The sequence below is a fragment of the Oncorhynchus clarkii genome, chromosome 9, assembly GCF_045791955.1.
Source record: "Oncorhynchus clarkii lewisi isolate Uvic-CL-2024 chromosome 9, UVic_Ocla_1.0, whole genome shotgun sequence".
NCBI lineage: Eukaryota > Metazoa > Chordata > Actinopteri > Salmoniformes > Salmonidae > Oncorhynchus > Oncorhynchus clarkii.
In genome coordinates, this window is record NC_092155.1 from 50,258,939 (window position 1) to 50,285,730 (window position 26,792).

General features: G+C 42.3%; 2 protein-coding genes across 4 annotated transcripts; one reads left to right on the forward strand and one right to left on the reverse strand.

The window, feature by feature from the left end:
• The first annotated feature begins 1,515 nt into the window (after positions 1-1,515).
• Positions 1,516-3,428, forward strand: LOC139416478 (cytochrome c oxidase subunit 4 isoform 2, mitochondrial-like). Its single transcript, XM_071165112.1, has 4 exons — positions 1,516-1,835; positions 2,271-2,435; positions 2,516-2,647; positions 2,851-3,428. The coding sequence occupies exons 1-4, from the start codon at positions 1,670-1,672 to the stop codon at positions 2,982-2,984; spliced, it is 597 nt and encodes a 198-aa protein (XP_071021213.1). The 5' UTR covers positions 1,516-1,669; the 3' UTR covers positions 2,985-3,428.
• On the reverse strand, positions 3,415-26,760 carry LOC139416477 (bcl-2-like protein 1). 3 transcript variants are annotated; one of them, XM_071165108.1, is made up of 3 exons: positions 25,261-26,285; positions 22,356-23,084; positions 3,415-6,276 (listed from the first exon to the last, which is right to left on the reverse strand). In XM_071165108.1, the coding sequence occupies exons 2-3, from the start codon at positions 22,911-22,913 to the stop codon at positions 6,133-6,135; spliced, it is 702 nt and encodes a 233-aa protein (XP_071021209.1). In that variant the 5' UTR covers positions 22,914-23,084; positions 25,261-26,285; the 3' UTR covers positions 3,415-6,132. The 3 variants fall into 3 exon arrangements, with proteins under 3 accessions (XP_071021209.1, XP_071021212.1, XP_071021211.1); XM_071165111.1 differs by having other exon boundaries at positions 3,418-6,276; positions 25,257-26,760; XM_071165110.1 differs by having other exon boundaries at positions 3,418-6,276; positions 26,133-26,419.
• Positions 26,761-26,792: the final 32 nt, after the last annotated feature.

The following is a 26,792-nucleotide window of genomic DNA, read 5'->3' on the forward strand; positions in this document are numbered from 1 at the left end:
AGCGGAACCTATATGCATGTATTTTGGAGCTGTAGGGAGATTGCCAGATTCTGGCAATCTGTACATACTGCTGCACAGAAAATACTAGAGGTACAGTTTGATATGACCCCGTGTATCTATCTTCTTAATGCCCAGCAGGACTTTGTCCTTGATCCTGACAGAGAAAATTTGCTTATGACTATTACATACTTTGCTAAGAAATGTATTCTTCTATTGTGGGCCTCTAATACCCCCCCTACATTTAAAATGTGGATTGACCAGATTGTTGACTTTCTTCCTCTTGAAAAGCTCACTTATGACCTCCACAAGAGACAGCCCAAGTTTGATAGACTCTGGTCTCCACTATTCAACTATATTTCAAACTGGACAGAGTGAACGGGGTGATTAGGGAAATGCGCAGACACATGTTGTGTAAGGTACTGTAAAACCTAAAAACGAATTATTGGCCCGTCGTCTCAGCGAATGCTTGAAATAGCTGATAAGAACCTTGATAGTGCTGCTGCAAGTGTTATATGTTTTTTTAAATTTATTTTTAATTTATTTTTTTTTTAATTTAGTTTTTGAGTGCGTGTGTGTGTGTATGTACATGTGCGTATGTATGTACGTATGTATGTATGTATGTACATATATATATATATATATATGTACCAAGGAAAATACATAGATTAAGAAAAATAAATGCTTTTATTTGACTTTATCATTCATTTTAATTGTATTTTTTTTATTTTTTTTATTTTTTTAAAGCCTGTCACATCTGTGAATGTGGAATGTGTTTTGTTGGTTGAATGAAAAACAAGAAAACTTAATAAAACTTTAAATTGAAAAAAAAGAAATGTTCATTCTTCTCAGCCCCAACTTCCACAAATACTCCAGAAATAACACCCTTGATCGGTGCCCTGCTCTGAAAATCGAAAGCAGTCACGTCTTTCTCCTTGATTCTGTGAGGCGCAATACACGCTCCGTTTGTTTTACCAAAGAAATCTACAAAATTCAACTCCTGGTCCCCCTCACAGATTCCACAGAACCCATCACTTTCTTCACCATCTTGGCAACATCAAAGCAGATCTCCCAGGTACATCTTCCCATCCTCAAACTGCACTCCTACTACAAAACTGTTAAGTAGTTGTGACATGAGGAGTATGCTAACTAGACAGCGTTTTAACTGGGATTTTAGCTCTCTTTATCCATGCTTTAGCGACTGTAGTCCATCCAGTATTTTCAGCACCCTCATTGTCATCTTTGCTAGCGCCATCAAATTCTAAGTCAGTATCCACTTCTGCCGTTCTCTCTCACACTGACAGATCCCAACATCTACCGTTGGAGTCATGAAACCCACAATAACATCTGCTAAATAGGTGTATGTGACCAATAACATTTCATTTTAATTGATTTGAGAAGGGTTAGCCTTGCACAGGTGAGAGTGATTAGTCAATCAGTGCATACTCTATAAACAGGTGTCAGAAGAAATTCTTAATCACTTTCTGAAGGTGAGTGTGTGGGCTGTAACTCAGTAGCCCATGGATTTGACTTGTTCTGTGATTGCAAGTTAGTCTTTGAAGTCCCTAAAGAAACTAGGCCTTTTCATCTCAACCTTTGTTTTTATGGCATTACGCAGAGAGGGAAGGTCCGGGTTATTGTTAGTACCTGGTCACTTTTGTACTGATCAGTTATGTGGAGACATATTTTATTGAGGGATAAATATTGTTCTGTCTCTTCCTCACCTGTCTTTCAGATGCTTCACCTGACAAAAGGATGTGTGGGGTGCTTGCTTTCCAGGCGAGCAGTTTTGGCACTGACCAACAGTGGTGCAAGGATGTCAAGCCATGACCACCACGGTAATCATTGACGTTGAACTGCATGCATCATTGTCTGCTGGGAAAATTGATTGAATACATTTGAAAAAATATATTACGTCATTACACAGCCCAGTTCAGGTCTCCAAACCTGTCCCTGGAGAGCTACCCTGGTGTAAGTTTTCACTCCAACCCCAGTTGTAATAAACCTGATACAGTTTATCAATCTGCTAATTATTAGAATCAGGTGTGCTCGATTAGGGTTGGTGAGCCCTGGTTTTGTGTAGACCTTTTAATTCAAGCTAGGCACATTTGAAATGGCATGGCTTGCTGTGCCATTGCATTTACGATCAGCAGATGGTGGTGTTGACTTTCAAGTACTGAATGGTGCTACAAGCACAAATACCTGAGGTCTTCACCGCAAACTCTCCCGCACGTACTTTATATCAACGATGTGTCCCATCTCCTGTACTGTAGAGGTCTCCAACAACTTGGACATGTCCCAGCCAATGTACTCGGATCGTCTGGACATCCCTCTGCCAGACAGACCATGGAAGGATGTCCTCGACTCTACGGATAAGAGCCTGAAACAGAAGGAGAAGGGTCCCTGGACTGCGCTGTCCAAGGAGGAGAAAATCGCCTGTAAGCCACTCCCTCTCTCATTCCTTCTCATGTCAGAGCCTTTAATCCTGCTATTCTTAATATTTCTCCTTCTGTATCAGTGTACAGGCTGAAGTTCAACCACACCTATCCTGAGATGAAGAGGCCGTCCCATGAGTGGAAAACTGTGATTGGTGGGATGTTCATAGTCTTTGGCATCACTGGTCTGGTGGTCTTTTGGCAGTGCCACTATGGTAATACTTAATTAAAGGGTATTAACATTTGTCGCATGCTCTCCAGATGCCTCATTCCTTCAACCTTATGCCATGTCTAAACTATTTTATGCTACTGCATTTCTCATGGTTGATTGTGAAACTTCCTCAAGCCATTATCACATGGATGGGCGATTTGTTCAGTCCTTAAACTTGCTGTTCTTTTTCTCTTGTGTGTCCCACAGTGTACCCACCCCAACCTCCTACCTTTGGTGAGGAGTGGCAGGCTAAGCAGATCCAGAGGATGCTGGATATGCGGATCAACCCAATTGAGGGCTTCTCTGCCCAGTGGGACTACAAGAACAAACAATGGAAGTAAAGGAAGGGAATAGACCGCTGCTGGAAGGAGGAATGGTTCGACTTGACACCTTGAGCCTCTGTTCAGCCGCCATAATGGCAATCCATCCATTCTCTTACGGTTTAAGTAATAAATGACTAAACTGGTTTCCTCTCTCCATCTGAGAAAATAACAGTATATTATGGGCTGCTTGTCCTCAACTTAATTTCTGCTTTAGGTTTCCTGTGGTCGTCTGTCTGTTTTGGCCGTAAGTGAATGTGTCAGGACCAACAACAAAAACAGCTTACATTTGTTTTATCCGCTTGCTGAAACGCTCTAGAGGAATTTCTACTCAAATGGTCAACTGTTCAAAGTATCACTGTGTACACATCAAATCCTTGTGCCTTTGTTTTCCTTTCCTAATATCAGTTAACATTGCAAAGAATGTTAGTTTTGTAGAAATAAAAATTCAGTGTTCTCCATGTTCCAGATGGGTCTTTATTAGTCTCATGTAATCTACACATTACATTGGAATTGTGACAGACCATTCATGTTCCCTCCTTTAAGCCATAGGTATCAAATTCATTCCAGAGGGCTGAGTGTCTGAGTTTTTGCACTTCCCTTGTCCTTGATTGAGGCATTAAGCTCACTAATTAATGAACTCTGCACACCTGGAGCATAATTGAAAAGAAAATCCTACAGACACTTGACCCGCCATGGAATGAGCTTGACACCTATCAAATGGGGAAATAACTTTCAGCAGTTAAAACACAAATACAAAGGATACATTTAAACAGACAGCCCCAATTCAGAACATGTGATTGGAAAAAATATATAAATTAGGCTGCTTGTGTAAATGCAGCCATATACAAAGATGGAATTTCGGGCCATTGGAAGGGACACTATACTTTCCCCTAAATATCTTAAATAACATTTCAAAGTCACTTTTCTTAAATATGTTACTAAGCTATGATACTATTCTAAATCATTGTTTTAAATAACTAGTATACATAGTGTGTCAATGCGGTTTAGATTCCTTGTCCATTCCACACGCATGCACACAATCTCACATAAGTGGAGGGAACTTCTTCACATAACAAAAAAGGTAACATTGGAGAAAGCCTGCAAGCAGCTTTTTGTGGGGCACACTAGAAAAATATACTGTATTGGAATGTATCAGATCTGTGATGAAATGGTGTGTTCATGATCAGTTGGGGAACATTTATCTAAAAGTAGCATTTAGTCATAGGTAAAGTGAAAGCCTGATTATTTTTCAGTCAGACGAGCATCAAGACCCTAAGCAGGATGGCATACCTGAACACATGCTCCACATCAGACTCACCTAAATACCCTGTAGGGCACTATGTCAGAGGCTTTGTCTCTGATTTAATGGCAGGCAGAAATGTTTCCTAATGAAACCAGTTATTCATTGCCAATAGAGAAAAGCAGACAACTGTGACATGTACTTTTAAATATGTTACGTCACCAATATTTTGCAGGAAATGCATAGAAAACATGGGCTGAATAAACTGAGCTTTGACAAAATACAGCATAGGAAAAACGGTTGCGCCTTCAGTCCAAACATAGCTCTGCTACACTTTAAATGAAATGTGGGAAAAACACTGCAAGTGTGAGAGCATCAATCCAGCTTTGAAACAGGAAACAGCTGCAAACAGGAGCCTCTGGCTGGTGTGAGTCTGGACTGTGTTTACAACTGTACCTGCTACACAAGAGGACCCCCTATGTCCCTAGGGCTCCGTTCCCTGAAGCAGAGATCGGTTAGAATGTGAGTATAGATGGGTTGCACCCATCTCACCTCACTGTCAGCTCAGGAGCGTGACACCATAAAATCGGCAGACAAACACCCTCCTGACAGTGTTTAAATGAAAGATGTTTGGAAACTAAGGAATGGTTTTCCCCTGTCTCTGTCGACTAGGTTTGACAGGAGATGTGCTCTGAACAGCAGGTGGGCCTGTGTTGAGTGACGCACGCCCTCAGCTGCGGTGACAGGGAGAACAGAAATGAATGTGCCACTGTGTGGAAACGAAGGCACGGAGACAGAGGTGGCAGGTTGAATGGGTCCCGCCCTGAAGCTTGCCTGCCAACAGTTTCTCATGTCTCAAGAGCTATATGCATGTTAGAAGTCTAACGGCTCTGTTAACCCACTAAATAGCTTTTCTGCTTCATTCGACGATCTTATTAGCGAAACAAATCATTAGGCTGTGTTGCAAGTCGTAAATACTGAACAATCTTTTCCTCCATTATAATAAGAAAACAGCCTTTGTACCAACAGCTGCTAGAATAAATACTCCTTTTCATCACTGGCTCTTGGTTTGTTGTGCACCTTGTGTTTTCTGTCTAGCCAGGGCGGTGTGTGTGTCAGGTAAGCATTTACCACCATCAGGACAGGAAATGATCACGTGGGTTTTAATGGTTTAAAAAAAAAAAACTATACACAAACCAATGAACACACATGGAAAACTATCACCTCATTCATTACAGGCCAATGCGCCTGACGTGGCGCACTAGAGTCAAGATCGAAAACTGTCCGTCTCAATCACTTGTTACACTTACAACTTGGAGATGAAAAAAAATAATATTTACAATTAACACATTGAGCTAGTGAGTGTGATATTGGCTGTCTTTTGGCTAGGTTGTTTGGAGTGCACTGCATCTACAAAGCAGCCATGTCAAAACTACACTGAGGTGGACAGATGTTGATTTTCAGTGCCATTTCCCCCCCTTTTACAGGTGGCAAGTTTTTTGGGGGTTAGAGACCATCAACAAGACTAACCTCAGAGATGGGACTAGTAAATCCCCATCAGCACAGACTTGCCTATAGATGGAGCACATCATGCAATATGAAAGTAAATTTGTAAAACCAAATGAATCAGCAATTGGAGAAGATACAGGAAAGAGTAAAAAGGAAACTGAGGAACATTTGGTCCAAGACAGTTCTATCCGCCTCCATTTTCTTGTGTTTAGGGTGTTGCAGGGAGGTGTTTGATGAGGGTAACATTATAGTGACCATCATTCTCTTTAATCTCAACAGTCAACGAGACCTCAGTGCATTGTGGGATGTAAGGTTAAACCGTAAACATGTCCTTTCTTGGCAAATAAAGGAGAAATACGAAAGTAAAAAAGTTCCTTAATTTCCCCCCCTACAAGATGGCGTCTGTGCTTGTCGATCTCACAGGCGTTTCTGAGCAATGAGTGACCCTACGATGACTCCTGTAACCAGTGTCATCCCCGCCAGCAACCACTTCTTAAAGCTCTCCTGAGACTTCCTGCTCTCAGCTGCAGCGTCCTTCCCAAAGATCTCTGCAAACCGGTCCTGGAGACAAGAGAGAGAGGGCGTTAGAGTTTCTTTTTTAGATCCCCAACAGCCAATGGCTTTAGCTAATTTGACACAAAAAATACATTAGACAAAAATACTTCACAATTTACATTTTAAAAAACAGACTTACATTACTACATATACCTTAACTAGGTCAGATATAACAGGGTAGCAGTGTTGTGCTTTGTTTTGCTTGAGTAATTTGAGATGGGTTCCATGTGATCATAGCTCAATACAATACTGTGCGTGGCCTTGAATTCATTCTGGATTTGGGGACTGTGAAGAGTCCCCTAGTGGCAAGTCTGGTGGGGTAAGTACACACACACACACACACACACACACACCTAAAAAAGTAACCCTTCAAATTAGTGGATTCTGCTATTTCAGTCACACCCGTTGCTGACAGGTGTATACAATTGAGTATACAGCCATGTCCTCTACATAGACAAACATTGGCAGTAGAATGGCCTTACAGAAGAGCTGTGACTTTCAATGTGGCACTGTCATAGGATGCCACCTTTCCAACAAGTCAATTCGTCAAATTTCGTTTAAAGTTTGTGGTAGACCATTAGTAAAAATAGAACAGTAAAGGGCCAAGATCGCTGCCTTGCGGATTACCACACTTTATATTTTACATTAGAGAAGCTTCCATTAGTCACTGGACTTTATTCTGCTAACTTTTCCAAATGTCCAAACTGAATTTGGTAAAAGGGCTTTTATGTACTCTGCGCCATCGTCTTGGAACACCTTACAAAATACTTTTAAACTGGAAGAACTTGTCCCGATTGGTGTTTTTAAATCACTGATGAAGGATTGAGGCTGATTCCCTGACCTGTCAATGTTTTTAATTTGCTGTTTTATACTCTTGTGAATTCAATGGTTTTTACTAGATTTTACTTGTAGTTTTTCATGTCGTCTGTCTAATTTTTTTGTAATGACTCGGTGCTGCCCATCTTGGCCAGGGCGCTCTTGAAAAATAGATTTTAATCTCAATGAGCCCTTACTGGTTAAATAAAAGGTTAAATAAAAAAAATAAACTTCTTGGTGACATCCGGATGAAATGCATGCCCAAATTCAACTGCCTGCTACTCATCCCCAGAAGATAAGATATGCATATTATTAATAGATTTGGATAGAATACACTCTGAAGTTTCAAAAAAACTGTTTGAATCATGTCTGAGTATAACATAACTTATTTAGCAGGCAAAACCCAGAGGACAAACCATTCAGATTTTTTTGTTTGTTGAGGTCACTCTGAGGTCACTTCAAATGGGGTTTCATTGGGAATCCTGATTTCTAAGGGACCTTCTTGCAGTTCCTATCGCTTCCACTGGATGTCAACAGTCTTTAGAAATTGGTTGAGGTTATTCCTTTGTGTAATGAAGAAGTACGGCCATCTTGAACGAGGGTCACTTGAAGTGTACTGTTAGATAGAGGCGCGTGACCAGAAAGCATGCTTCAGTTTGTTTTCTTCCTGTTTTGAACACAGATCATTCAGTCTTCAATTTTATCGATTACTTACGTTAAAAAAAATACCCAAAGTTGTATTACAAAAGTAGTTTGAAATGTTTTGGCAAAGTTTACAGGTAACTTTTGAGATATTTTGTAGTCACGTTGAGCAAGTTGGAACCAGTGTTTTTCTGGATCAAACGCGCCAAAAAAAAACATGTCATTTTGGAGATATATATATATATATATATGGAATTATTCAAACAAAAAAATGACCATTTGTGGTGTTTATGGGACATATTGGAGTGCCAACAAAAGAAGCTCGTCAAATGTAAGGCATGAATTATATTTTTATTTCGGCGTTTTGTGTCGCGCCTGTAGGGTTGAAATATGGTTTCTCTCTTTGTTTACTGAGGTGCTATCCTCAGATAATAGCATTGTTTGCTTTCGACGAAAAGCCTTTTTGAAATCTGACATGTTGGCTGGATTCACAACAAGTGTAGCTTTGTTGTGAATCCAGCCAACATGTCAGATTTCAAAAAGGCTTTTTGTCGAAAGAAAACAATGCTATTATCTGAGGATAGCACCTCAGTTAAATTACTATAAAATTCAAACTTATTTGAATTTGGCTCTCTGCATTTACCCTGGCTTCTGGCCAGGTGGGACGCTACATATCCCAGAGAGGTTAAAGACACTGTTCTATTGGACAGAAAGCGCTCAACCTATTATATTGCAGAGAATGGAAAGCCATAACACATCCGTTTTTCCAATAACAGATTATTTTCAATAAGATCAAAGGCTGCACTGAAGCATTGGATCTGGTCAAATGATCAATTTGAGTGACAGCTAGCAAGATGCGCAATGATGTGGTGCCCATATGTGACGTAGTATGCAATTTTCAGGGACCACTGGCTCCTGAGTGCCATTTCCAGAAGTACTACAAAAGTACTGGAGTCGCTTTAATAAGGTGCATGTCAAGAACTGGAAGAAACCTTGTTAATGCATCAAGTGCAGCGTCTGAAAGCTCATTACACACATCAGACCAAATCATTTAAACATCTTCAACATTGGAGTCACTACAAAACCTCTTGTATGATCTCTTATACACTATTTTGAGACACAGCCTTTGGAACTTTGGCTTTTCTAAATATAGCAACTATGGGTCTGGATACAGCACTATAAAAAAGTTCTACAGTATTAGTAAAAATGTGATCAATACATGTAGAGGATATAGTTCCTGTAGTGTTTGTAAACACCCTGGTAGGTTGATTAATAACCTGAACCAGATTACAGGCACTGGCAATCAGTGAGAAGCTTCCTCTTGAGCAGACAGCTTGATGAAAACCAGTCTATATGCAAGTCATGTTAACATCATATACACTATCAAGCATTGCACACATTATCCAGATATTGACTGTTAACACTTTTTATTTTATTTATTTATTCATTCTTTATTTTACCAGGTAAGTTGACTGAGAACACGTTCTCATTTGCAGCAACGACCTGGGGAATAGTTACAGGGGAAAGGAGGGGGATTAAAGAGCCAATTGTAAACTGGGGATTATTAGATGACCGTGATGGTTTGAGGGCCAGATTGGGAATTTAGCCAGGACTCCAGGGTTAACACCCCTACTCTTACGATAAGTGGCATGTGATCTTTAATGACCTCAGAGTCAGGACACCGGTTTAACGTCCCATCCGAAAGACGGCACCCTACACAGGGCAGTGTCCCCAATCACTGCCCTGGGGCATTGGGATATTCCTTTAGACCAGAGGAAAGAGTGCCTCCTACTGGCCCTCCAACACCACTTCCAGCAGCATCTGGTCTCCCATCCAGGAACTGACCAGGACCAACCCTGCTAAGCTTCAGAAGCAAGCCAGCCGTGGTATGCAGGGTGGCATGCACTTGGTAGCCTATAGCAAAATAAGAGGCTTTATATGAGGAAAGTGAACTTGCAACCACAACACTAACAGCATTAGACATGAGAGCCTCCCTAAAATCAACAGAATTAGGTGAAATTACACCCTTTACAATACAATGCAGTAATCTTAAAATCAGAGCCAAATCAGATTAGAAAGTAATCAGAATTAGTTGGCAAAGCTTAATAATGTGTGTCGAGACATTTTACAACCACACACAAAATCAATCCCCACCCCTCACACCCACAAGTGTCCCTACACCTCCAAGCTACAATAGTAAGGTACTAGCAAGAAGCAAATGGGCTGATGAGTGGGTGACATTTTCATCCATCATCGCTTCGATACGACAGACGAAAATATAAAATGTCACCAGCACTTCCACTATCACAAAACCTCCCCATGCCATTAATTTGAACTCCAGTAACCCCCAAGTGAATAACTTTCCTTGTTGACAATTTCACCACCATCGTGTCATCCTTAGCCCACCCCTTCCAGTAATTCATTCGAGAACAACCCAGAACACTGACATAACATTCTGCAGTTCTGGCTACAGCCACAAGAGGGAACAAGCGCACATTGGATGATTCATCCGCTTGTGTCTGGCACGGATGTTATGGCTGGCTGGGGTGGGTGCTTTAGTGCAGTGAATAGTGGACGGTCTTGACTGGGCAGTAAAATAAACTAAATCATTCTTAAACAAAACGGATTACTATAAATCAAATAGTTGACATAACTGAACATGCATATGGGGATTTAGAAGAGCCCAATCAGACACAGCCTCAAATAACGCAATCATTGGAGACATTCCAAACATGCTGATTTGATTAAAGATGTGTGGTGTGCGTCTGACACCCCGCTTCCTTCCGCTCTAACAGGGTGATACATCACTCCTCCTCCCTGCTGACTTCAACAATAAAGAAGAAAACTTAACAATGGAATATAGGAAGAGGGAAGCACAGAAACAGCAGGAAAGAGCCAAGACGGCCATGTTTGTGTGTATACATATGTAGTGGCAGGTAGCCTAGCGATTAAGAATGTTGGGCCAGTAAGCGAAAGGTCGCTGGTTCGAAACCCGAGTCGACAAGGTGAAAACACTTGATGTGCCCTTGAGCATGGCACTTAAACCCAATGGCTCCTGTAAGTTGCTCTAGAAAAAAAGTATACTATAATGAATGCACGCATGTGTGGGAGACTGGTAAAGGGCTTCTGAAGAACCGAGAGATTGATTTCTTAGGAGAGGCCGTTTCGGAGAAAAAGGAGTGGGTGCGGTGACATGTCGGGGGCAGATAACAGAGCAATAGAGACGAAGAATCATTTATCAGGCACAGAGAGTTAACGAAACGCTAAAAATGACCAGTCTTGAGGACCTTCAGCTAGCACTGCCAGACAGACAATACTGCAGGGCTACAGATACAAACATACTCCCATGAATACTGTCAATAACACCCAAAGTGTTCACATTCATCACTGCACACTTGACTAATTGATTCCGGTGGAAACACTTGTGAAAAAAACAACCAGGGCCAAACTAAGTTACTGTAGGCGTGTCGTGTGTCTGTGTGCGACTAGATTCTAAAAGGAATGTCAACATGTAACTAGCACAGGACCCAGCAGCACTTCACAAGAGGTGAAGCCATGGAGAGTATCGCTCCCTGTGAGAACTCCTTGAAGAGGTATGGGAGGAATGTTGTGGGTGTAGAGAATAAAGATTGCAGTTTGTGATTACGATAAGGCATGTTAGAGTACAGAGACTATTAGTGACAGGTGGAATCGAACGTCATTTTTTTCATGAAACATACTAGATTTCACTTCACCTCTCCCGAATAGCTACTTGTCCCTTTCTCCCTATTTTTCTACCATACCATCTATGCATCTTTGTTTGTCTTGCACAATGGAGCAATAGTACCACACTGCTCCCTGCGATCCATCATCATGGCAGCAACATACTCAACCCTGTAGTCATCAGTGCTTATCGATCTCTGAAGCACATTGTACCTGCCCAGGCATGCCTGTAACACACACACAATTGAATCTATATAGGCCTACTGTATAAACACTTTCCTAGTGAACTGGGTTTTGAAAAGGCCTACATGTTAAATTACAGGCAGTAAATCACACTGACACATTGTAATATTTATGTGTACGTGTTTCACTGGTTCAGTCTCAGTCACTACTGCAAGGTAGCTAAGCCTAAACTTGCTTGCTCTCTCCATAAAGACTTTTCCACCTATTCCCCAGAGATGTTAGGTGCTAAGCAGCACCTGTTCCCCAGAGATGCTATGTGCTAAGCAGCAGCCATTCTAAAATGTGTTTTCCAACTTCAGGTTCTCTCAGTGTTTTTCAACCATTAGCTGAAGAAAGAAAAAGGGGGGGGGGGGGGGGAGAGTGAGAAGGGTTTGTGGGACAGAGGAAAAACAAGATTTCATTTGAATGTTGCCATGGTTACCAGAGAGCAGCTGATCGGTGTGCTCAGATCTGATAGATTGCCCAAGACTAGATTCCTGAGAGGACAGAACATTAAGGCAATCAACACCGGCCCCTGAGTTTGTAAATCGGTTACTTCACTGTTGCACCACCATCATGACCTGTAACCATGTCTCCATGGTGAAACACTGTCCACTAGATTAGTCAGAATACTTAAATTGTTTTAATGAAATTGGTTACTTTAGAGACTTGAAGCAATATTTGGACTCTAAACCAAAGTGTTTCTCTCCATAATAGAGCAATAAATTCCCCAGAGAAAGGCTGAATTGGCCAGAGCCTCTCAAACAACTCAACAGCAGCTGATCTGGTCAGGTCTCTTTCAATAGAAGTGTCAGTCTGGCAAGCAGAAGGGATAAACGGCAGCAGGACATGGTTGCTAAAGAATTAAAACAATGCTAAATGGGAGCGTTCCATTCAAATGCAGAAAGTAACCCAGAATGTTCAACTACTTCTGTGAACTCCAGAATACTGGCATGGCCCTGGGAGGCCTTTGAATAGAAAAAAAAGCTTTAAACCAGCCCAACGAAAGACCATGGAGGGTTGCAAAACCTATTGGTCACACTGGCCGGATGTCCTGTCGAATGCTGCATTCTTCAGTGATGGGGCTGGAGATCTGAATTGAATCCACTACTTGAGTGAGTAATGAGTACATCACCTCATAAGAAGGACATGTTTTGAATTTCCTCTGACCTTTGACGAGTCATAACGAACGAAGTCTCTCTGTGACCCAGTTGTGTGACCGTAGACAGGGTGCTGGTTACAATCAAGAGCTGAGGGGGGATTTTAACATAAGAGGATAACAGTGTAAAGAAGAAGCCGTCACTAGACTGGCTATAGTCTAGTCCAAAGCGATTCCTGCTCAACTCTTCCTGCTTATTGCAACACACAGGACATGTTGTGCTTCTGGTGCAAAAGTACAATTCCATATCACATCAGAGTTGTTTTTTGAGTAACCGTGGCGTTTTAGGACATTTGAGGTTATCTTGCTGCTGGCCAAATATGGTGAACTGAATATGCGCATATTGACCACAGTTTGACCCTTTATCTGCCATCATGTGATGCTGCATTGACGCATACAGGGCTAAACTAGACTAGAGTTGAGGCACCGCTCCCATCCTCAGAAAACAACTCACCATGGCTGTCGGCAGATCATCATAATTAGCTATGAGGACTGGCAGACAGTCATCCTCCAGAGAGTGTGAGAGTCGGGCTTTGTGCCAAACCATGGGGCACTGCAGTGGGGGGGGGGGGGGGGGGGTTAATAAACCAGGCAAGTCCCCGGGGGTAGGTTCTGTTCTGCCTTTAACTTTGCCTGCTCAAGGAGAACACCATCTAGCTATAAAGACTGGTGTCTGATTAAACACAAGAGTCCACACTAAGCAACTCTGCCATTCATGCCCCTTTAATTAAAACACCCACGCAAGGGTGAAGTTAGAGACAACAATACTTTAGCTAGGATGTGGTCTGGTAAGGAGGTAAATAGGGATCAAGGAACTTGAACCCAGATGAGGTCCTATGGTGACATCCCAGGTGGCTGTTACAGTTACTGCAGGTTCTACACATGACGGAGCTGGCATTGAGGGTCTGACCCCTTTCTCTTCTTCTAATGGGTTTCTGTATCTGTGTCCCTGCTGATCCATCCAGAGGTGAATCCATGAATTAAAGAGGAGATTAATGAGTCAGGACATTCAGGCTCAGACACCAATCTGTTCCCCTCCTCACTGGGTCTCACCAGTAGCACAGCCCCCATTCTGTCACCACTGCACTCTGTACAGTCTAGGAAAAGGGACCACAGCCGCCACACAGAGAAATTTGTCACCAGCAGTGCCACAACTTGAACCCCCCCCCCCCAAAAAAAACTCGCCCTCACTAACACCCCTTACAAAAAGCGGCAAAGACCTACCATCTGTCTGAGAGAGAAAAAGAGGGGGAGAAAAGAGAACATGAGTGTATGCCAGAGGAAGAGATTAATGAGATAATGAGGGGAGCAATAAGGGCAGGAGCGGAAAGAAAATAAATCATTCTACAATATGGCTTTGTTGTTATTACCTTGTTATTCGACTGGTTGGCAATGATCATGATGATAATAGTCAGCTTTATCATCATTACAGTGCCATCAGATTCTGTCATAGTTGCTGGGCACCATTATCACCATCTGTCAGTTTCATACATCACAGCTACCACACTAATCCCATAATCTGATATCAGTTATGAGAAGAGAGCGAGAGAAGAACATGCTAAAGAGAGGGGTTAGATGTTGCCTATACAGTCGAATAAAGCAGCAAATAATTGAAATAGCAAAAGACAGATACTCAGAGGGACAGAGAGGCAGATATTCAGAGAGGCAGAGAAAGGGAGAAAATGAGGGAAGGAGAGAGAATGAGGGAGGGGGGAAAAGAATTGCTCATGACCTGATTTTCCACACTAAGCCTGCTCAGAACTGGAGCAGAGAGAGCAGCAGCCAAGCAGGCCCGATGTTTCCACCAAGAGTGCACCAAAAAACAGACTACTGCTGCTCTAGTTCTATACAACTAACACACAGAAGACATTCATGGTGTCGCTGAGTCATTCTGGCCCCATCTCAGGTAGCTAACTAACGCTACTCAAAAAGTCCTGGTTGTATGTCTCCAGGGCCCAGCAGTAGCAACAGTAATGCATCTGCTGCCTGTAGCCCTATTAGCATGACGGTTGTACAGTAGGTTACATGATGCCACAGACTCCGACTGCCAAACGCAGAAGACCTAGCCACCACCACCCTGCTGCACACAGACTGAGCCAGATCAGCACAGCTGGATGTCTGGAGCGCCATGCAGAATCAGATGCATGCAGCCATATTTAGAGCACAGTGAAAGTGATTTTCAAAAAGATTTAAGTAAAAACTTTAACTCAGCCACCCAAGAAGATTCAATGTTGTCTTGTTAAGCAACCCCAGTGTAGATTTGGCCTTGTTTTAGGTTATTGTCCTGCTGACAGGTGAATTAATCTCCCATTGTCTTATGGAAAGCATACTGAACCAGGTTTAGGATTTTGCCTGTGCTTAGCTCTATTCAGTTTATTTATCCTGAAAAACTCTCCAGACCGGCACGATTACAAACAAGCATACCCATAACATGATGCAGCCACCACTATGCTCCTGTGCGCCAATCTAAGTTGCATAATAAAATAAATGACCATCAAAATCCACCAGTTTTAGCTAGAAATCTTTTTTTTTGTTGCAAGGCTGCATCTCAAATCCACCAAGGTGGCCGAGCTACAGCGGTGTTTGTCAGACCATGATAAATCCTGAGAAAAAAAAAAAAAGGTAGCGTCCAAACGTTTGGGGCTACAAACTAATATGACTACTATGGAAAGATGAGATGCTCACAAACACGATGGGTTGTTCCGTTTGGTCTACGACCCCCAAAAGTGTCACAGGTCGCATCGGAAGTTGGTATCACTGATGTGCCAACTGTCTGTAGCATTCGAACTGTTTGAGCTACAAACTAATATGACCCCACAATGGAAATGGGAGATTCTCACAAACATAGTGTTCTCCTTTTTGCTCTAAATGGAGGTGTGGAGGTAGTTGTGCCCCCCCCCCCCAATAAAAAAAAATAAATACATTTTAAATTCAGTCTGGAACAACAAATTGTGGAAAAGGTCAAGGGGTGTGCATTCTTTCTAAAATGCACTGTAAAGCGAGGGGAGTTGCCGCTAAATGGACGGCACAATTAGGCAAGACCTCATTACGCAGACACAAACTAACACATACGAAGTCAGACCAGAGATCCACTGTTGTCAACACAACCATCTACACGGAATGTATTGACCCTTTGACATTTTCCACATTATTACGTTACAGCCTTGTTCTAAAATATTTTTTTTTTCTCATCAATCTACCCACAATGACAAAGTAAAAACAGGTTTTTAAAAATATTTGCAAATGAGTTCAAAATAAAAAACAGAAATACCTTATTTACATAACTATTCAGACCCTTTGCTATTAGACTCGAAATTGACCTCAGGTGCAGCCTGTTTCCATTGATCATCCTTGATGTTTCGACAACTTGATTGGAGTCCACCTGCAGTAAATTCAATTGATTGGACATGATTTGCAAAGGCACATACCTGTCTATATAAAAGGTCCCACAGTTGACAGTGCATGTCAGAGTAAAAACCAAGCCTCGAGGTCGAAGGAATTGTCCTTAGAGCTCAGAGACACAGATCTGGGGAAGGGTACCAAAAACATTTATGCAACATTGAAGGTCCTCAAGAACAGTGGCCTCCATCATTCTTAAACGGAATAAGTTTGGAACCACCAAGACTTTTCCTAGAGCTGGCCGCCCGGCCAAACTGAGCAATCGGGGGAGAAGGGCCATGGTCAGGGAGGTGACCTAGAACCCGATGGTCACTCTGACAGAGCTCCAGAGTTCCTCTGTGGAGATGGTAGAACCTTCCAGAAGGACAACCATCTTTGCAGCACTCCAATCAGGCCTTTATGGTAGTGGCCAGACCGAAGCCACTCCTCAGTAAAAAAAAAGGCACATGATATTGGAATTTGCCAAAAGGTACCTAACGACTCTCAGACCATGAGAAACAAGATTCTCTGGTCTGATGAAACCCAGATTTACCGCTTTGGCCTGAATGCCAAGTGTCATGTCTGGAGGAAACCTGGCACCATCCCTACAGTGAAGCATGGGGCGGCAGGGTAGCCTAGTGGTTAGAGCGTTGGACTAGTAACCGGAAGGTTGCAAGTTCAAATCCCCGAGCTGACTAGGTACAAATCTGTCGTTCTGCCCCTGAGCAGGCAGTTAACCCACTGTTCCTAGGCCGTCATTGAAAATAAGAATTTGTTCTTAACTGACTTGCCTATAAAGGTAAAAAAATAAATGGCGGTGACAGCATCATGTTATGGGGATGTTTTTCAGTGACAGGGACTGGGAGACTAGTCAGGGTTGAGGGAAAGATATACGGAGCAAAGTACAGAGAAATCCTTGATGAAAACCTGCTCCAGAGCACTCAGGACCTCAGACTGGGGTGAAGATTCACCTTCCAACAGGACAACAACTCTATGCACACAGCCAAGACAACACAGGAGTGGCTTCAGGACAAGTCTCAGAATGACCTTGAATGGGCCAGCCATAGCCCGGACCTGAAACCGATCGAAAATCTCTGGAGAGCTGAAAACAGCTGTGCAGCGACGCTCCCCATCCAACCTGACAGCTTGAGGCTCTACAGAGAAGAATGGAAAAAACGCCCCAAATATGGGTGTGCCAAGCTTGTCGCGTCATACCCAAGAAGACTCAAAGCTGTAATCGCTGTCAAAGGTGCTTCAATAAAGTACTGAGTAAAAGTACTGAGTACTTACGTAAATGTTAAAAGTTATTACACATAAACCTGCCTTTGCTTTGTCATTATTGGGTATTGTGTGTAGATTGTTTAGGGAAAAAAAACAATTTAATACATTTTAGAATAACAAAATGTGAATGAAAACAAGGGGTCTGATTAATTTCCCAATGCACTGGATCCCTAGACACTGATAAGTGTCTTGTACCCTGGCTGCATCCTGCAATCCCATCCAGTCTGTAGCATACAGGTGATGGTGGCTGGATCCCCGTCCAACCTCGGAGGAGTGCCCAACCTTGGGCACTCCTCTGTATGAAGGTGAGTTGAGCGGAGCCCCCCCATCCGCTCCCCCTACAATCCCGGTGCAATGGATTGGCCCAGTCTCTCCTCCTCCCCTCAGCATCAAACCTACTGCCTTAGACTGATGGTTCTGTGACAAGGTTGAGGGAGACGGAATCACACCATCTGTTTACTGCCATTTTCACTCAGTCACTGACACACCATCACTCACACTGAACATCAACACAAAGTACATGGATGGAAGACTGAACACACAAGGAAACAATTTATACTCAACATAAAACACACAGGCTTGGGAAAAATAAGTGTGTACACAGATAATGGGGGTTGTTGTTTTTGAGCACACAATACTGTTACCATTGAACAACTACAAACAAGGCTGTGAGTATTCTGTGCACTGTGGTTAGAGAAACAGAGACAAAGTCCAGATCATCTACAATCTATTGATGACAATGACTGTCACTATGCGTTTACATAGAGCATAGTGACAGTCATTATGACTGCACGTCACACATTACCTGTGTGTGTGTGGGGGGGGGGGGGGCTTTATCAGAGGCTTCATCTATCAGGGGAGAGGTGGGGGAGGATATAATCAGCTGTGATTGGTGATCAAGTCAAACGGATCGAAAGAAATGGATGGATGATCAGTAAACAAACAGAAGAACATGATGGTGAGCGGGACATAAGAACACATGACCCTGGCGTGTTGTTGCCTGTCCTCCCTGAAACGTCTGCTAGTGTGTGGTGGTTGGGAAAGGAAGACAAGGGAGGGAGGGAGGGTTGATAGGTCCCAGGGGTACGATCTCCTTGTCCTTTCGGGCAGTCAGACACTGGCAGGGAATAGGCGTGTTGTCTGTATCTGGGTATCCTATGTGCATTGGTAATGAGCATGTGTGTTTTACTAAAAATGCCACTGGAGCAAATATGTGCTGCCTATAAAATGCCCACAGAAGGACAATGGCAAGAGCTAAGCTGTTCCAGAGTATATAAATAGGATATGAATACAGTCTGATGTAAGAGTAAAATATGGCTTGTATGATGTCATGTGTTAGGTAAAGGCTATGGTTGAGGTAAAGCACTTTCACAGGAGATTCATGAAGACCACCGAGACAAAGGAGAAACGCAGGAAATTGAATAGTTTCTCTATTTGCGTCCTCCCCCTCTTCCCAGTCCCAACTATCATTCTCAGAGCTGCTCTCTCCCACTGACATTCCAAATGAGTTATCCATTACAAGTCTGCCAGAGCAAGGTCCGAGCATAGCCCCCCTCCAAACAATATTTTTATTGTTATTGAATCCTTGGGGCAGAGAAATTTGCAGTAGTATAGATAATCTTGTGCTATTTTACACATTTTGCCATGAGTCAGATACATTTTAGAGCTAATCTACACATTGTCATAATACATTTCCTGTAATAAAATAAAGAGAATGTGTTCATTTGCTATATGGGGGCCTGTCTTTCAGGTGTACCCCTGCAGGGGGGTGTGCTACGCTAGTGTGGTCAGAACAAAAGCATTTACCGAGCACATCAAGATTATATTTACCCATAATTGGTAATAACCCAAACCCCCTCTGGCATTCGCTCTCCCAACAACCCGCACTTCCCTCCCTACATTGCCTGCCTACCCCACCACCTCTCCATCCCTCCTGTACAGGCAATATAGCAGTAGGCTACATTACATACACGTGTTTAGCAGATGTTATTGCAGGTGTAGCAAAATGATTGTGTTTCTAGCTCCAACAGTGCAGTAATATCTAACACACAATCTCAAGTAAAGGAAAGGAATGAAGAACATATAAATATTTGGACGAGCAATGTCAGAGCGGCATAGACTAAGATACAGTAGAATAGAATACAGTATATGAGATGATTCATGCAAAATATGTAACATTATTAAAGTGACTATTGTTCCGTTATTAAATTGACCAGTGATTTCAAGTCTATGTATATAGGGCAGCAACCTCTAAGGTGCAGGATTGAGTAACCGGGTGGAAGCCGGCTAGTGATGGCTAGTAAACAGTCCGATGGCCTTGATAGAAGCTGTTTTTCAATCTCTCGGTCCCAGCTTTTGATGTTCTCTTGCTAGAACAAAAGACATACCTGCTGCGTTCACCCGAGCATGCTGTTCTACTTGTTGAATCGCCCTCCTCGTCAGTGGCCGACAACTTGACTGAGCTAATCAGAGCGCATAAACCTCCACGTGGGGGAGCCGACAGGAGTGACAAGAGGGCATTTTCCCACCTGCTTTTCATCAGAATTGTTCGAACTAAAACTGAATACCGCCCAAACCTACTAGCTAACGTTCGCTAAACAGTTTGCGTCGCCATTTGCCAGTCAGAACATCGCTAGCTGTTCCATTGACTCTCGGCAGCGGTTTCATTAAAAAACAAATCATGTTACTAGCTACACTAGTAATCTAGTGGTGGCCATCTGCTAGTATCAATATGGGCTTACTAGAAATTCTAGCTAGCTAGCAACAACATTAGCGCAGCTTGCTAGTTCGCCATCTACAGCAGGCACCAGCCAAACAGTTAAGGTACTGCCAACTTGTGGTCTGGAGTATTTTAACGAGGCTGATTGGCATACAATCTGTGCTATCATAGAACAAAAAGTTGACTGCCGACACTCCGGGCAGAGGTGCTAAGTACCTCACTGCAGTCAGTATCCTTGGTGTGTTTAAAGCTTAACACGTTTCCCTTTCACTCAATGAGGATTCCACTTCACTCCCTGTCCTTATTTCTCAATCTACTGACTCCTTCCATTCACTTTCAAAACCTCTTTCTTTCCTCTTAGTTCCCTTATTTTACACAAATAATTTTAAATGAGAGTCAGCAGGGACATTTGTGGTAACCAACCTTCTCAAATAGTATTGGAGTACCCGCTCTCTCTTATGACACAATCAGGTAATAGCTTCTCTATACATCCTACAGCTGCGTGTGTGTGTGTGTGTGTGTGTGTGTGTCTCTTTGTTCCTGAGGACAGGAACAAAGAGAATGTGTAGGTGATTCAACAGGTTAGTGTGACAAGAAAAAAAACCACATAAGAGAGTTCGATAGAAATAAGTAAATGAGTGGGCATTTGTTATCGGGAAATATAGGGTAATTTTTTTCCCTTCCCCCCCAGTAGTGCAGGGATGTCCCAGGTGCTACTCACAGAGACGAGTGTGTGTGTGTGTGTGTGTGAGAGATTGGTTTCTATGTCATGAAGAGAACACAGACAAATTCAAATCTCTCTTAGCTACTTTAGAGTAGTGTGCATTTTGTGACCAGTATGGAATGATGAATTGTGACTGTCCCTGTATAAGCGAGATCACATGAAGATAAACAGTATGTTAATGTATGCGTGTATGTGCATAGGAGTATGGGTCTGAGTAATGCACGTTGTGATCACTTAGTATTGCATGGCTTGAAGGCAAAACAAACTGAAGTTCGGATGCGTGTGTGTGTCTACCAAACGACACACTTTGAGGAAATTACATCTGACTGAGGTGCTATTCCAACATCACAAGGAGAAGTGAAACCAAACTACTTGACTGGATCTGCTTGACTGAACACACTATTCCATTCAATATTCTGGCCATTCATGTCTTCAGCTCAGGGCAACATTCAACACCTAATGACAGCAAGAACAATGTTCAGATTAATTAAGGTGCTTGGGGGAAAGAGCTCAGGTGTAGAAAGGGACATGTGCTTGGGTGTTTTATCAGCATTCATTTCACAAACATTAATACAGCCTGGACTTTGTTTAAATAGAGAGCTTGAAAGTGATGAGTTACTATTCACTTTAAAAGCTTCTTGTGGTTTGAGGTATTTATTCTGGTGCTTGTAGGTGTGATGGCGGAATATGACAGATGCAGAGCTGTGTGTCAGTCATCTGCCTGTTTTAAAATGATTTAAAATCAATTTCAGCTCTCCAAGCAACAGAAGACACCATCCAATCTGATGGCCCCTACCCACACAATGTACCCAATCAAATGCCAGTTTTCATAAGACCTATCGTTTGAGACTGTTTCAACATCCTCTTCCCATTCCACACTCAATCATGTCAGCCCACACCAAGAGAAAGAGCTGACCTTAACAGTGTCCTCCTTCCATCCCATAACACACCCACCCACCAGGAACATGACAACCCCTCTCTTAGCTGACCCAAGAGAAAACACTGCTTTCATCTGCAGGCAGCTGGCACAGAACAGAGGAGAAAGTGAAAAACAACCAGGGGAAAACAAAGGGCGATCTGTAAAGCCTAGCCTAAGCCTATACTTCATCCCACCCATGAAGACTTCGATCTCAGCCATAAGAGCTCACTTCGATTCAGCTGCAAACTCAATGAAGCTGATCAATGGCAAACACCCCCCCCCATCTTCTCTCTGGTTCTTTCTCCTTGGGTTCTCCTTGGCTGACAAAGGAGCCTCTCATATCAGAGGTCAGGCACCAGATACACACAGCTCACACAAACTGACATGATGCAACACACAGAGACAACGGGTGCTAATATGCACAATCTGATCCTGTTATCAATGACCTCTGATGCTTCAAAAACCCAGAGCTAAAATTAACCCCTGCCCTATCCCCAAAACACATCTTTCAGTCATGACTCACCCATCCTCCTTGGCTCTGGATCCAGGGCTGAATGTGGTTGTCCAGGTATACAGTCATCCAGTCTGCAATCCGTCCCACTAGTGGGCTCATCTCCTTCTCCACACACTCTACACAGAGGGCCCCTCCGAAGGCAAACAGGCCCACCACACGTCCCCAGTTAACACCGTCACGGAAAACCTCATCCATCACGTTCTCGAAGCTCTGGTAGGCTGTGGCCGGCGTGATGTGCAGCTGGGAGGACAGGTCACTGAACGCTCTGGCATAACGCAGCTCAAACTCGTTGGCAGAGTCCCGCAATGCCTCTTTCACTGCGTCCAGGCCCATTGTCCGCTGAGGGGACGAGGGGGGAGACTGTCGCGGTGGAGTCCCAGGACTCGTCCCGTTCACTGTGCCGTTGGGGTGTGTCGTGACTGCCGCCCCCCCTTCCACCTGTCCCCCCTCATCCCCCTCAGTCCAACTGGGAGCTTCTGTGAGCCCAATGTGGTTGAAGGGGTAGTCTCTCTGTGATAGTTTATAGGTAATATAGTATACCACCAGTTCTCTGTTGTTGTAAGTCATAATTGGTTTCCTTGGGTTTCTTCTTTGCCCCCGGGTCTTGGTTTTACTTGCTAATGACACGCCCCTTCAGATCAGGCCTCTATTTTTTTTCAAATCAGTGTCATTCTTTGTATTCAGAAAATGGATATCTTGAAGAGAAAAAAAAACAAGGCTGGTGTAATGGCTCAGACCCTGTGGTAAGAGAACAATGGAGATCTTAATGAACATAATTCATCACAATAAGCATAGGTGGGTTGGGGAGGAGGGAAGCTGTAGTGGGCAAATTTAGACCTCGACAGGTGGGGTCAAAGTGCATCGCTTTAATTGGGGATGAAACAGATGGCAATGTTTGTCATTACCTGCCTGCCCCCACAGACAACCTCCATTTTCCCCATGGCTTTGGAACAGTCGTGACAGGGCATGGTGCTCTGACTTCCTACAGACCATTTTAAACAGCATTTATACCTTTATTTTACCAGGTAGGTTAATACACATTCTTATTTGCAAGAATAGCCAGTAATAAATAAATAAATATATATATATATATATTAGTATGAACACATAACAGTTAACCTAATGTTTCTGACTACAGGTTACTAAGTTAAGTATTAACAGTGATTAACTTATTTTCACAAGTAAACCTCAAACTAAGAACAAAAACAATTAAAAACATTTTTGTTGACAGGGTTGGAGAATAACCAATTACATGTAATCAGGTCCATATAACCTAATTAAACAAACAAACTAAACAGCTACATTACCAGCAAAACTACTGTATTCAGATAAAAGATACTTCAGAAAAACTAGATTACGTCTTGAATTACTTTAAAATTCAGAAAAGATGTGTGCGAGAATTTTCTCTCAATTACATTAAATTCAGTACTGAAAAAAGGTGCACGTTCAAGTTTGTTCCACTTGAGTGAATCTGACCACAAGTCAGAGACCACTATGATGACACACCAAATGTGTTCAATGGAGCCTTTTTGTTTTCTTCTAATGCCTCTTATGGGTAAAGCAGGGATTTTTCTGCCAATGAACACCTAAATCCATAGTGTAATTTTCAAGCTGGAAAGTGCGAACTTGTAATGACTACAACCTGATACAAAGTATGTAGAAAAAAATAAATGGACCTAAATATTTTTTTTTAAATAATATAATCTTTGAGAATTAACAATCACCCAAATAAAAAGATGGACAGAGAATTGGAAATTCCCAAAACAATGATTGTTTTTTTTTGTGCAAAGACATAAAAACAGCATTAGCCAAGCCAAAATGAATAGAATTGCAGAAAATTAGTTTTACATTTAAATTCTCTCTCAGCTCCATGGCAAAATGTGTAGAATTTCAGGAAATGGTCTTAAATACTAAGAAATGTCTCTACACGCCAAAATGGGGGACTCTAAAATCAAGCCCGAATGGGCTGCCACATTCACCAACTAAACCCATTTTTTATCCAGAAAAATGCCTGGAAAGTAATGCAAAAGTAACTGAAAGAAATCCGATTATTTGACCGAGTTCGGGTAATCTCAAAGTTACATTACTGATCATTTTGGGACAGGTAACTAACTAGCGACTAGAACAGATTACATGTATAATGTAACCTAACCAAACCTGTTTGTAGATACCCTATTTCTTCATAAAACATTTGTGATTTCGTCATTACTTTGCGCATTCGTGTCAGTAAGACCACTGTTGGTCCTGAACCCTAACCTTTAACCATAAAACCTTAACCATTTTAAAATGTCATGTTCAACGGAGTAGTGACACCAGAAGGATCCCGGATAGCAAGGACCCCTGTTATAACCCTTCACAAAACAACACGTGGGAGAAACGAGGTGCATCTATCTTCCTCATACACACATTACCTTTTCTAATTGTAATAATAGTGACATTTTGGACTATCTAGTACGGCTGGAGCGTTAGGTGACTATTTTATAAGTTGGAACTCCAAGCAAAAATTCCTAATCGAAAATAAGAACACTAGAAATGACTAGTTAGTAGGTTACTTTGTTGCATTGGCTGTACTATTGAGCGTAATAACTTTACATAAGCCACCGCTAACCAGCACGTGTTGCTAAATTCTCCGAATTCCATGGAGCGTTTTAATGTAACTTATCAAATGACAGCCCGTCCATATAATTGAGGGCAAAGAATACTGAAAAATTGACTGACAAAGTAACCTTCCAACTTTATCAAAACATAACTACAGTAATTCGTTTGTATTGAGGTTTCATCAGTGTCAATTTATTTTCGTCTGATTTAGGAAGTGTTGATAAAAAGCCAGCTAACAGTACATAACAGAACGAGCTAATGTTATCATCACGTAGCTAGTCAGACGGTCTACAACGGACATTGTTATCTTACCTACCTACACCAAAAGTGGAATGTCTTCAACGGAAACACTTCACTGAGCTGCTTAAAAAAAATCCTATTGTACCAGTCCTGCTGTCAAAATCCGAGAAGGGAAATTAACTATTTCGATGTGGTATGAGTATCTATCTGTCTGTCGTGAATCCCCTGCCCTCGTGTGTGCGCCCAGACTTCTCAATCCAACACGTAACTAAGGCTGCGTTTAAACAGGCAGCCCGATTCTGATCTTTTGTTTTCACTAATTGGTCTTTTGAACAATCTAATCTGTGAAAAATATATTTTGTGAAAATATCTGATGTGATTGGTCAAACAATTCGTGGTTTAAAGATCATAATTGTGTAAACGCAGCCAATCCCCATTTTCCACCAATCAACACTTATGTCGGAGACCTTTAACCACTGCACACACCCACAGGAATATGGCTTGTTGGGTAACATCGGTTATGGTTTTTACAATTTTAACATAAAAGGTAATTGGCTACATTTGCAATATGCCGAGGCAACCTAATAATTTTAAATGTCCCAGCTATAATTCGTCGCTAGTCATCTTGTATGACTATCTTGGGCTTGTCCTATCCTGAAATGTCTATTTTTGCTACTGAAACGGGTCTAAATTCACAATTTCTTTGCATAAGACCTAAGGAAATGTAGCTAGCTAGTTTAGCTCGCTTAGCTAAGCTTGTAACATAAATGTAATATTTCCTCTGACTAGCTAGCTAACGTCTTTCCCATTTAATTTGATGGTTAGCTCTTAGTGCACTGCTTCTTTAGCTGACGTAAACATTTTCTCATACAATTTAGCTAGAAGGTAACGTTAGCTACTAAAAGCCGCACATTCAACCGGATTAGCTAACCAATACGAAACGCTTACTGTAGAAACTTGAATTGTTGGCACGAAATCCAAACATCAGCAAATAGGATCATATCCGACATTTCTGCTGGAGCAAAAGGAGCACTCGCAGACTGACTGGATAGCTAACCAGCAGATCCGACCCGCTTGCTTACAACTGCACTAGGGTCTGACAGGCTTCCCATGTAGATTAAGAGCCAATTTATGCTTGATCCAAAAATGTGGTTGGAGGCGCTGTATGGATGGTGTGAAGCACTTGCAGAGCCTCCTGAGGCATGCAGATGCAGAATTGAGCACCATACTGCATCACCCAAATTCTGTAACAATGTGGAGGGTTCCAGTATAGCTCTGCAATTTGATGGTAGATGGGGGCAGGAGGTTCTGTATAAACACAAACTCACTTCCTTAACTTCTTTCACAACATCTCTTCTGTGAAGTGCAAGAAGTATGAATGCCCTGACTTGTGCAGATGTTATATCACCGTAAATACTGCACGGCCAAGGCAGACATCACCGAACTGGCATGAGATATGGCTTGGAAAATGTACCTCAATCCAGGGATAAACATGCGCTGTACTCCAAATTATCCCAACTGTTACCCCGAGAAGATTGTTCTAGATTAAGACCGTTTTGTCATTCAGAGGAAGACTGACTCTAGTGCTGCTGTATAAGCAAGCGGATC